The 12,758-nt window shown below is 48.4% G+C and overlaps 1 protein-coding gene across 1 annotated transcript in view; it reads left to right on the top strand.

Moving 5' to 3' along the window:
- Positions 1–1,054: 1,054 nt before the first annotated feature.
- The window catches only part of LOC146822080 (fucolectin-4-like), a 160,623-nt gene continuing 148,919 nt past the window's right edge, over positions 1,055–12,758 (top strand). Inside the window, exon 1 of the mRNA XM_085613177.1 lies at positions 1,055–1,150. Coding sequence (XP_085469303.1) covers positions 1,080–1,150 — 71 coding nt within the window. The 5' untranslated portion in view covers positions 1,055–1,079. The remainder of the gene's footprint in view (positions 1,151–12,758) is intronic.

The following is a 12,758-nucleotide window of genomic DNA, read 5'->3' as shown; positions in this document are numbered from 1 at the left end:
TCGCTCAATCTTCTGCCTCTGCATCCCCTATGCGCGCAGGACACAAGCAGACTGGAACCCCGGCAGCAGTGAAAGCCTCGCTCAATCTTCTGCCTCTGCATCCCCTATGCGCGCAGGACACAAGCAGACTGGAACCCCGGCAGCAGTGAAAGCCTCGCTCAATCTTCTGCCTCTGCATCCCCTATGCGCGCAGGACACAAGCAGACTGGAACCCCGGCAGCAGTGAAAGCCTCGCTCAATCTTCTGCCTCTGCATCCCCTATGCGCGCGGACACAAGCAGACTGGAACCCCGGCAGCAGCGGAAGCCTCGCTCAATCTTCTGCCTCTGCATCCCCTATGCGCGCAGGACACAAGCAGACTGGAACCCCGGCAGCAGTGAAAGCCTCGCTCAATCTTCTGCCTCTGCATCCCCTATGCGGGCAGGACACAAGCAGACTGGAACCCTGGCAGCAGCGAAAGCCTCGCTCAATCTTCTGCCTCTGCATCCCCTATGCGCGCAGGACACAAGCAGACTGGAACCCCGGCAGCAGTGAAAGCCTCGCTCAATCTTCTGCCTCTGCATCCCCTATGCGCGCAGGACACAAGCAGACTGGAACCCCGGCAGCAGTGAAAGCCTCGCTCAATCTTCTGCCTCTGCATCCCCTATGCGCGCAGGACACAAGCAGACTGGAACCCCGGCAGCAGTGAAAGCCTCGCTCAATCTTCTGCCTCTGCATCCCCTATGCGCGCGGACACAAGCAGACTGGAACCCCGGCAGCAGCGGAAGCCTCGCTCAATCTTCTGCCTCTGCATCCCCTATGCGTGCAGGACACATTCCTGCTCATCAGCACTCAAAGGGTGTCTCTTTCACCAGGTTCCAACAAAACAAGCAATAATAACTTTGCCAAGAGTCCAACTGATGAAAGCCGAAGAAGGAAGTTGTGGTCATGGTTTCCTGTTAAAGGGGGTTTTGGGCATTTACTGCAGGGAAGTGATTTTCATTATTTACTTATGAAGCAACTGTTTAGAATGCCAGGTCAGCATAGGGTCTGATCGCTCATTGGCTGACTGAGGGTACTTATACATGCGCTCTCGGCTGGATGAGAGCGAAGTGCGAATCAATACATCTCTTCATCTGGATACCGCACGAGACAGGCACTTCAAGGCACAGGTAAGAGACTGGACATAACAGCTATGGTTGAAATGAGGACAAAAGGGGCGCATTCAACGGCAACATCAGTAGGACCGCACAAACGCTTTGCATGACCCAAGTGCAAATTTGGGGGGTCTGAAATGACATTTTTGTTCTGTATTGTTGTACATTTACTTTTTAACACTAACATAGCACTTTTTTTTAAAAGCACTTTGCTAAAATATCGAAAGATAGTACAATAAATATGGGTAAAGACGTACATGACAAGAATGAAAACAAGCACTGGCAAGGCCAATAGATGTCGCTCCCAAAATGTATAATTACCAACAAGTGATCACCTCAGTGCACCAGGCAGGGTTAACAGCAGTAGTGGGAAAACGGCTTTAATGGTTTGCAATGAGTCTATATGGTTAATAAATGACAGCCATAGCTGTAATGCCCCTGGCACCAAGGTAATAATATTAGCAATAGGTATCTATAGTGCCCCATAATTTATTAGTCAGATATCAGCTTTAAATATATTAAATATAGTTTGGAAATCTAACAATTTTCTCCAAACATCAGCTTATGTGTTGTGAAAATACACAAATGTTTGTCTCGAGTACACGCTTTTCAATTTTTGGAAAGGTATTAATTCAACCTAGCAAAAACTTTTAATTTAGTCGAGTGGACTGCACACAAGAGAGCTACCTAGAAGCAGCGGGAGACTCGGGAGCTGCTTGTTGGAGATGCCTGATTTGCAGCGTCAAAGGGCTGCTGCTATGCCATCGATTTGTCTCAGCAGAACAGTTTCCTCCTCCCGGCCATTCATTCTGGGTGTCCCCTGCTGAACCCTGGCTGCGCCTCACCAAATTCTCCATCATGCACCCACCATAGCTGCAAAATGCACCTCTCTCAGTAGCACATTGGTAAACTGTGCCTCCCTCCATGTGGGAGCTCCTATGCTGTAGTCACACCCCTCTCATGAGATCATGTTGCACATGATGACCAGCATCCACAGGATGTGATGCAGGTTCACACCAGAGGCGACGGATGTAGGGATGCCACACTCCAAGATAACCTGGCTGGAGAGCAGAAGGTGAATGAGCAACAAAGAAGCCTTTAACTGTTGTGTTTATCTTTGAACACAGCAAATGTGACTGATAAAGGTAACATCTTTGGGGATGTCTCCTCACAAACGAAACTGGTGTTTACTTTTCTTTCTCTGACTGAAAAAAGAGAAGATGTAAAAGTGAAATATGTGGCAATCTTGCTGAGGTACAGGGAGTGAAAGGAAAGGCTGTAGGATGTCAATTTATTTTCCAACACATAACAAAATGTAATCACATGTAAATGAACTATGCACTTTAAAAAATATCCGCAATTAGGAAAGCACAAATGAAGAATATTTTTGCAGTTATGAAGCGTAATGTAAATAAAGATTTTATTAGGATCAAAAGAAATCAAGACACTTTGGTTGGTGATGCACATATGATAAATATTCACTGAAACCCGATTTCCACACATTATCCCATGTGCATTTTGTAGTTTTATCATTAACACTGTATAGCTATGGCCTGTTTGGTAGGCATTTCAACTTAAAATGTGCTATCTGTACGTGACAGTGCATACCTCACCAGTGATAGAAAATGCACCACTGGCTACATAACACGGGGCAGATTTACACGAAACTGACAGTTTCTCTGCGCCAGCCTGCAAAACCCTTGTGCCACCTGGCATTTACAATATGGCGCACCATGGCCCAAGGATTGACAGATAAGTCAGAAATTTTGCCGCATCAGTTGCCACAAAACTCACGCATTGCTGGAGGTGTGTTGCAAGCACGATGCAACTCCAGAAATCATGGGGCGGCCTATTCCTCATTCACTGTGTCACTCCTTAAGCCTGCTCCAAGCAGGCGTAGGGTTATGTCGCAGTGGCGTCCTAGAAGTGGCGCATCTTGTAGTTTTCACTGCGTCACTTCTACAAGGCTATCCGGCGTGGGAATGCCCACCCGGCATACATTGTACCTGACGCAGGAATAATGTGATGCAGGGCTTTAAAACGTGACGCATCTCCGAAGATGCATTTTGTAAATGGGGCACATTGTAGACCTCACAAAAAGTGACGCAATGGCGGCGCAAAAGTGTTGCAAGGGGCTTGTAAATCTGCCCTCACATCTTTACCACGATCCTGTTCAATGAGTGTTGTTCATTTGCTATACTTGTTTTTTGTGTGACACTTGGATTTTTTAAAACCCTATGACTTTAGTGGTGTAACATTAATGGCAGCACCCCACAATGAAAACTGTTTTAGTACCAATGGTTCGTACACAGACATGCACGGTCCAAGCTTTTCTGCTTCTCTGAGACTGCTACTTGAATCTCAGAGTGTGATAATCAGGGGCATAGCTACCAATGGTGCAGATGGTGAAATAAACTGGGGCCCAGAGGTATAAGGGGGCCCAACTACAGCAGCCCCTCAAGCCCTCAGAGGGGAGCTTAATAACCATGCTACCATGTACCTAAGGTGAAATTGCATTAAATAAGACTTTAAACTTTGCTTTTATCCTTTCACATTTGCTACACAATCAAAGACAAAGGTCAAACGCCTGTTTAGTCTTCTGTCAAATAACTGTTTATTCTTTTAACATGGAGACTGGTGTTTACTTTTGCTCATGGGAAAGTTTTCTGATTTTGTAAAGCGAACTATGTAACGGTCTTGCTGGTATGAAAGGGAAGGCTGGATGATGTCATTTTGTTTTAACAGAATAACATTTAAATACCTATAAATGAACCGTACAAGTGTTTCAAAATAAATAAGCATTTAAGAAAGCACAAATCAATCCCCTTTTTCGAATTCTGAAGTGTAATGGAAACAAAGATTTTATTCGAATCAAAACAAATCAAGACTCTTGACTTGGTGATGCACAGAGGGTGATGCACAAATAACAAATATTCGCTAAAACCAAATTTATGCACATTATTCTTCGTGTGCAATATAACTTTATCAGTAAAACTGTATGTTTGTACACATTTCGTGGTCATATCAAAGGAAAATGGGCTGTCTGTTAATGACAGTGGCTACAACACCAGGCCTTCGTAATATATATGTGACAGTGTGCTCCTAAATATTACACCAGCTACATACTACACAGTTACCACTCGCCTACTAAATGGGCATGGCACATTTGTGACACCTGCTCTTTGTGTGATGCTCGGATTTTTCAAACTTCCCATGAGTTCCCCACCTACTAAGGCCACAGGATTTCTTACAGCACTGGGAACTTGCTGTTAGCTCTGTCTGATTCCCTCAGCAGCAGGATTCAGACCCCAAGAACAGAATCTCCTGAAGCACCTGTCGAGGCACTGCAAAGGCGTCATTCCGAGCACACTGAAAGGATGAGCAGTGCTCATACTCACTGTTGTAAATGCAGAGCGTGCCATTGGGCCATGGCTACCTGATGCCAGCAGAGGTCAGAGAAGTTATTACTTTTGCAATATGCAGTTGACTTTTGTAGGTAATAGTTACAGGTTGTTGCAATAGGCAACACAATTTCAAACACAATAATACATTGAGCTCAACGGGAGTTTTTAAGTTATTTGCAATAGATTACTTTCAGGATTACTTTCCTAGCTCCAGGACTGGATCTTAGATTCAGTCCTGGGACAGTTCTTGGAAACAAGTGAGTAAAATTCAGTTAAGTTACTGCTGTGATTTTTAAACAATATTTTGCTATTTTAAAAGTTGACACTTAGAAGAAATTTCATAGAAAAGCAGACAATGGTTTCGTATGGGAGAAAATTCAAGTTATGGGTAAAGTATGTTCTCGTTACTTTTGTAATCCAGTGCTGGGTTCCTAGGCTCAGCACTGGGGCATCTATCTAAAACAGGTAAGTAATTACGTTTTCACAGTTGGTACGATTTTTAAAGAATATTTGTAGTTTGCAAAAATCGACACTTAGAAGAAATTTCACAGAAAAACAGTCAATGATTTCCTAAGGAAGAAAATTGGGTTAATGGTAAGTACGGTTGTGAGTACTTTTCAGGGTCAGTGCTGGGCACCAAGATCCAGCACTGGGATCTCTCCTAATAGCAGGTGAGTATTTCCATTTTCGTTACTCGGTTGATTTTAGATGAATATTTTAAGTTTTAGAAACTCCACACTTAGAAGAAATTTCAGAAGAAACCAGTCAATGGTACCCTATGGAAGAAAATTGGGTTATCGGCTTTTGGGTAAGTACTCGACTGGCAGAGTTAAGGTTCTGGGCACAGACTCAGGGGTCTCCCAGGGTCAGGTAAGTACAGTTGTTACACCCTCAGCGGCACAGGGGCAGCTGGGTGCAGAGTGAGTAAGGCCCAATGTTATCCTAAGGGAGAAAGGGGGACCTTGGTTGGTGGCTGCTGACTAGCAGGCCATGCGGCTGTGGGAGCTGGGCTCCTGGTCACTTGCTCAGGGCAAATGGGGAAGTAGGTAGGAATAGAAGTTACACTGCCAGGGCCACTCGGGCAGGTGCAGGGTGCTTTTGAGCCTTCGGGCACTAAATGGATTTCAATGGGAAAGCTCCAGGATGAACAAAGGCTGCAAGCTCGGGGACAAAGATTCTTCAGGTGCCACCACCACTTCGAGAGGTAAGTGGGGTACTTGGAGGATAGGTAGGTACCCAGAAGTTGGGCACAAGGGGCCGCAGGGCGCCGGGTGCAGGGGTGCCTTTTGATGTCGGGAAATCTTACCCTCTGTTGATCGCGGTTGGGGGGGTACCTGGTTCTGAGCCTGCAGGCGTCGTCAGGAGCGTCAAGGTGAGTCCTTGGGTGCCGGATTCGGGGTCACAGTCGCCGGGGGGATGGCCTCGGGGCCTTTGTTCACTCCGGCACAGGCCAGGCTTGGCGGGTGCAGAGTGTGCAGGGTTCACGGTTCCGGGCTGATGCCAGGGGTTAGAAACTTGCTTTGAGCAGTGCCACTGCTCATGGGAGTCCCAGATGCTCAGAGTCACAAGGTAGCCAGGTCCTCCGGGGTTTGTGAGGTTGCTGGCCACAAGAGGTGCCGGGACTTAGCAGGAGCAGGTTCGAGGGTCGACAGGCCGGTAGGGCTGAGGCCAAAGCAGTTGGTGTCTTACTCTTCTTAGCAGCTGCACGGAAGGTCTTCTTTCTTCTTGCTCTTCTTTGCTTTTTTGAAATCTGGAATCTAAGGAAGGAAGGTTCAGGGTGCCCCTAAATACTAGATTTAGGGGTGTTACAGGTAGGTAAAGGGCAGGGACCCATTGGTCCCTGCCCTGGGGTGGGTACACCCCCTATTCTGCCACTCTCCTGTGGGAGGGGGGCAGTAGCCTAGTCCTGATTGGGCAGGGCTTCCCATCTTCAAGATGGCGAGAGCCCGGAGATGTGCTTCACCTCGCATCCCCCACCTGAGAGGTGGGGTTGGAAGAGGCTGGCGCATCCCCTGTCCTTACTTGGGGTTTCCGGCCAGTCTTCCCGCCAGAGTGGGGGTCAGAACCGGTGGGGGCCAGTTGCTGAGTACAGCAAGTGGCCTGGAGAAGCTCACAAAGGCGGCATGCCTTTGAAGCTTCCCCCTGTCCATCCTGGGGGAGGAGACCTAGCACCTTGCCCAGGATGTGCATTGTTGCAGGCCCAGGAGAGCAGGGGCTCTCCACCCACAGGTCCAGCAACAGGTCTGCTGTGTGGCAGCCTAGGCAGCCTCTCAGACCAGATGTGGATTGTAGGTTAGGTTTCAGGGGGCATCTCAAAGATGCCCTCAGTAGTGCTTTGAACATTAAATCCCACACTCGTATCAGTGCGGGTTTAATGTGCTGAGAGGTTTGATACCAAACTTCTCAGTCTTCAGTGTAGCCATTATGGTGCTGTGGAGTTCGTGTTTGACGAGCTCTCAGCACCAAATACTCATAAATGGCAGCACTGCACTTACAGTGCCCAGGAATGGACCTGGGTACTGTAGGGGCACAAGGCTCATGCTCCTGTGCCCACACCACTGGCATAGGGCACCCAGCTAGAGGGGTGGCTGATGGATGCCAGGGCAGTGTAGGTTGTGGTTCATGGCACACAGGGATGTGTGCCATGTCGACTCTTTGTTTTGTCTTGTAGCCAGACACTCAGTCTACAAGGGCAGTGTGTTTGTGTTAGGGTACAGGGCCTCTAAGGGCCTCTAAGGGTGGCACAATAAGTGAGGCCTTCCCTGGTCACAAGGCCCTGGGTACCTAGGGTACCATTTACCAGGGGCTGACATGTGGCCAGGGTTTGCCAATTTGGGTTTGAGGTTTTAGGGAAGGAACATAGGCCCTGGGCACCTGATTGGCAGGAGTCCAGGGCACACTCAGTCAAAGTACATTCAGCAATTCAGCATACCATGCAAGAAAGATGGCACTTTCTCACACAACCCCCCCCCCCCAAACAAAAGGTGATGAGACTAACCCTGCCCTATGGAGTCTTCATTGTCTAAGTGGAAGAACCGGGAAAGTCCATCTGCGTTGGCATGGGCAGTCCCCGGTCTGTGTTCCACTTCAAAGTCCATTCCCTGTAGGGAGATGGACCACCTAAGTAGTTTTGGATTTTCCCCTTTCATCTTCATTAGCCATCTGAGAGGTCTGAGGTCAGTTTGAACCAGGAAGTGAGTACCAAACAAGTATGGCCTCAACTTCTTCAGGGACCAAACCACAGCAAAGGCCTCCCTCTCAATGGCACTCCAACGCTGCTCTCGGGGGAGTAGCCTCCTGCTTATAAAAGCAACAGGTTGGTCTTGGCCTTCATCAATGGTCTGGGATTGGACCACTCCTATCCCTAGCTCAGAGGCATCAGTCTGCACTATGAACTGCTTGGCATAATCTGGAGCTTTTGGAATTGGTGCTGAGCACATTGCTTCTTCCAGGGTGTCAAAAGCCTTTTGGCAACTAACTGTCCAGTTAACCTTCTTGGGCATCTTCTTGGAGGTGAGTTCTGTGAGGGGAGTCACAATGGACCCATATCCCTTCACAAACCTCCTGTAGTACCCAGTCAAGCCAAGGAATGCCCTGACTTGGGTCTGGGTTGTTGGAGCTACCCAGTCCAGGATGGCCTGGATCTTGGATTGTAAGGGTTGTACCTGGCCTCCACCTACAAGGTGGCCCAAGTATACCATAGTGCCCTGCCATATCTGGCATTTGGATGCCTTGATAGTGAGGCCTGCAGTTTGCAGAGCCTCTAAAGCCTTCACCAAGGTGGATCAGGTGATCCTGCCAGGTGGAGCTAAAGACAGCAATATCATCAAGATAAGCTGCACTAAAGGACTCCAGCCCAGCCAGGACATGGTTCACCAATCTCTGGAAGGTGGCAGGGGTATTCTTTAACCCAAAAGGCATCACAGTAAACTGGTAATGCCCATAAGGTGTGGAGAATGCTGTTTTCTCTGTTGCTCCTGGGGCCATGCCAATCTGCCAGTACCCTGCAGTTAAGTCAAAGGTACTGAGGAATTGGGCTGCCCCTAATTTATCTATCAGCTCATCCGCTCTTGGAATAGGGTGAGCATCTGCCTTGGTAACAGAGTTGAGCCCTCTATAGTCCACACAGAACCTCATCTGTGTCTTTCCACCCTGTTGATGAGGTTTGGGGACCAGAACCACTGGGCTAGCCCAGGGGCTCTCAGAGGGTTCAATGACCCCTAACTCCAGCATCTTGCTGACCTCAGCTTTGATGCTTTCCTTGACTTGGTCTGACTGGCGATAGATCTTGTCCTTGACAGGTGCACTGTCACCAGTGTCCACATCATGGGTACACCAGTTTGTCAGACCACGGGTCAGGGAAAAGAGGCTAGCATACTCTTGCAAGACTTGCTTGCAGTCAGTCTGCTGTTGGGCAGAGAGGGTGTCTGAAAAGACCACACCATCCACTGACCCATCTTGTGGGCTGTAGGAGAGGAGGTCAGGGAGAGGTTCACTCCCTGCTTCCTGTTCCTCATCAGTCACCATCAGCATGGTGATATCAGCCCTGTCATTGTAGAGCTTAAGGCAGTTCACATGGATAACCCTTTTGGGTGTCCTGCTAGTCCCCAGGTCAACTAAATAGGTGACCTCACTCTTTGTCTCGACGATAGGGTAAGGGCCACTCCATCTATCTTGGAGTGCCCTTGGTGCCATTGGCTCCAAATCCCACACCTGTTGCCAAGGTCGAAATTCAACCAGTGCAGCTGTTTGGTCATACCAGTGCTTCTGAAGCTCCTGGCTGGCCTCAAGGTTTTTGGATGCTTTGTCCATGTACTCAGCCATTCTGGACCTTAGGCCAAGCACATAGTCCACTATGTCTTGTTTGGGCTCTTGAAGAGGCCTCTCCCAGCACTCTTTTACAAGACAAAGTGGTCCCCTCACAGGATGACCAAACAGAAGTTCAAAGGGTGAGAAACCTACTCCCTCCTGTGGTACATCTCTGTAAGCGAAAAGCAGGCATGGCAACAGGACATACCATCTCCTTTTGAGTTTCTCAGGGAGATCCATGATCATGCCTTTCAATGTCTTGTTGAATCTCTCAACAAGGCCATTGGTTTGTGGATGGTAGGGTGCAGTAAACTTGTACTGCACTCCACACTCCTTCCACATGTGTGTCAGGTAAGCAGACATGAAGTTGGAACCTCTGTCTGAAACCACCTCCTTAGGAAACCGTACCCTGGTGAAGACACCCAGGAGGGCCTTGGCTACTGCAGGAGCTCTAGTGGTCCTAAGTGGAATTGCTTCAGGGTACCTAGTACATGATCCACTACTACTTGAATAAATGTGTTCCCTGGGGCTGTGGGAGGTTCAAGTGGACCCACAATGTCCACTCCTACCCTTTCAAAGGGCCCCCCCACCACTGGTAGTGGGATTAGGGGGGCCTTTGGGTGGCCACCTTTCTTGCCACTGGCTTGACAGGTAACACAGGAGCTGACAAACTCCTTCACCTTTTGGTGCATCTGGGGCCAGTAAAAGTGACTAACTAGCCTGTCCCAAGTTTTGGATTGCCCCAGATGTCCAGCTAGGGGGATGTCATGAGCCAAAGTTAGGAGGAACTCCCTGTACTTCTGTGGCATTACCACCCTCATGGTGGTTCCAGGAGTGGGGTTTCTTGCCTCAGCATGCAGTAATCCCTCTTCCCAATGAGCTCTGTGGGTACCACTGACATCTCCCTTTGCTTCTGAAACAGCTTGCTGCCTCAGGCTTTCAAGACTGGGACAGTCTCGCTGACCCTGGCACAGCTCTTTCCTAGAGGGTCCCTCTGGGCCCAAGAGTTCAACCTGGTAAGGGTCAAGCTCCATGGGCTCAGTTCCCTCAGGGGTATCCAAATCCTCTCCCCGTGGAGAGGGGTCCTGAATGTTTTGCTGTACAGAAGCTGGTTCCCCAGTCTTCTTACCTTTTCTCTTGGTTGGTTGGGCCAATTATTTCAGGCTCCAGACCTCCTTTTTCACCCTTCCTCTTGCTCTGTGCTCTGGTTTGCACACACACCAATTCAGGGATGCCCAGCATGGCTGCATGGGCCTTCAGCTCAACTTCAGCCCAGGCTGAGGTTTCCAGATCATTCCCTAGCAGACATGCAGCTGGCAACTTTGGAGAGACCACTACCTGTTTCAGGCCAGTAACCCCCCCCCCCCCCCCCCCCAGCCTAATGTCACCATGGCCATGGGATGACTAGTGGTGACACTGTCAGCATTGGTGACTGGGTAAGTTTTCCCTATCAAATATTGCCTAGGGGAAACCAATGTGTCCTTCGCCATAGTGACACTGGCACCTGTATCCCTCAGAGCTTCTACCCTAGTCCCATTCACCCAGGGGTACTGCAAACATTTCTTTAAGTTGGGTGGCCACACAGCACAGTGGCAAACTCCACTTCCCCCAGTGAGACTAGACTTGCCTCAGTGTGTTCCCAGATTAGCTCAGGGTACACTTCTGATCCCATCTGTATACTTGCTGCCCCAGGAGTAGCTGTACTGGGTGCCTTAGGAGCTTTGTTGTGGGGGCAAGATTTATCTACAGTTAGGTGTCCTGACCTCTCGCAGTTATTACACCAGGCCTTTAAGGGATCAAAGTTCTTCCCCCTATAGGGTTGAGGCACATAGGGAGTAGTTTGGGTCCCACCCCCTGAACAGGTTTTTGGGTTTGGAAGGCTCAGACTTTTTATATTGGGGATTCTCACCACCTTTCCCCTGGGGAGGTTTTGTGACCACCTTCTTCTGGTCACCCGCAGTGGCTGTCCTTGTCACCCTAGTCTTGACCCAGTGGTCTGCCTTCTTTCCCAATTCTTGGGGAGAAATTAGACCTAGGTCTACCAAATGCTGATGCAATTTTTAATTTGTGTAATTACTTAATATATGTTCCTTCATGAAAAAATTGTACAATCCAGTAAAATCATGCACACCATGTCCAGCTAACCAACCATCCAGTGTCAATCCAGGACTGCATCTGGGTTTTGTGAGCCCCCCTGAATCTAATTCTATACTCCTCAGTAGTGAACCCAAATCCCTCAATCAGAGTCGTCCTCATGAGGTCATAGGATCCTGCCTCTGGCCCAGAGAGGGTCAGAAGCCTGCTTCTGCAGTTACCAGAGAACAGTTCCAAAAGGAGTGCCCCCCAGAGAGGTGTCTTTACTCTTCTTATTTCACAAGCCCTCTCAAAGGCTGTGAACCATTTGGTGATGTCATCACCTTCCTCAAATTTAGGGACAATCCCTTTGGGGATTTTAGGATCAGAAGTTTCCTCCCTATTCTTGTTTTTATTATTGCTGCCACCATTGATGGGTGCTAAACCCATCTCTCTCCTTTCTTTTTCTAGAGCCAGGAGCCTGGACTCCAGATCCAATCTTTGGGCCAGCCTTGCTAAAAGGCTGTCCTCTTCACTGGTGGGTCCCCCAGTGATCTCTCTGGTACCTGGTTCACCTGTGTGAACTCCAGGTTCCCGGATGCTAATTCTTGGATTCAAAGGTATGGGAGCCCTTTCCTCCCTAGGGAATAGTGTGGGGGGGGGGGGGTTATTATCCTCCTCCTCTTCTTCCCTTTCCTCATCTGACTGGTCAGCACCCTGTTCAGATGGGTGGTCCTTAGCATACTGAGCCAAGAACTCATGGAGCCCTAGTTTGGTTGGACGCAGGCCCATTGGTAAATTTTTAATTTTGCATAGGGACCTCAATTCATTGAAAGATAAGTGTAAGTAAGGTGTGAGGTCGAGCTCCTCCACCAGGTCCATGTTATTATTTTCACTAATAGCTGGGTTTGTTTGAGTCATTCTAAACTGACAGTTCTAATCCTCTATCCTGACTATAGTGACTTTTATTTTTCTAAAATTCTAATGGGACTTAAGCAAGGCCCTGCCAAGACTTTTAGTATTTTTGGAAAAGAACAATCAGAAGTCTAAAGGCATATTTAAGAGTTCTGTCGTGTGATCAGATGGTAAACAAGTAGTCCAACAAATGCAAGTTTGTATCCCACCGCTGATCCACCAATGTGAGAAAGTGGCTCTGTATGTACTGTTCCCAAATAGGTACAGTGTGTACAGAGTCCACAGTCCCCAGAGGGTTGGCAGAGGTTAAAGTTAGATATAACCTTACTCTCCAAAGTGGTAGCTTGGTCGAGCAGTATGGCAATATCAGAGGACAGTGTAAAGTATTTGTTGTACACACTTAGGGCCTCATGTAGGAAGCC

The sequence above is a fragment of the Triturus cristatus genome, chromosome 6 (assembly GCF_964204655.1).
Source record: "Triturus cristatus chromosome 6, aTriCri1.1, whole genome shotgun sequence".
NCBI classification, from domain to species: domain Eukaryota; kingdom Metazoa; phylum Chordata; class Amphibia; order Caudata; family Salamandridae; genus Triturus; species Triturus cristatus.
The sequence above is the reverse complement of the archived record's forward strand: the minus strand, read 5'-3'. Positions and strand labels throughout refer to the sequence as shown.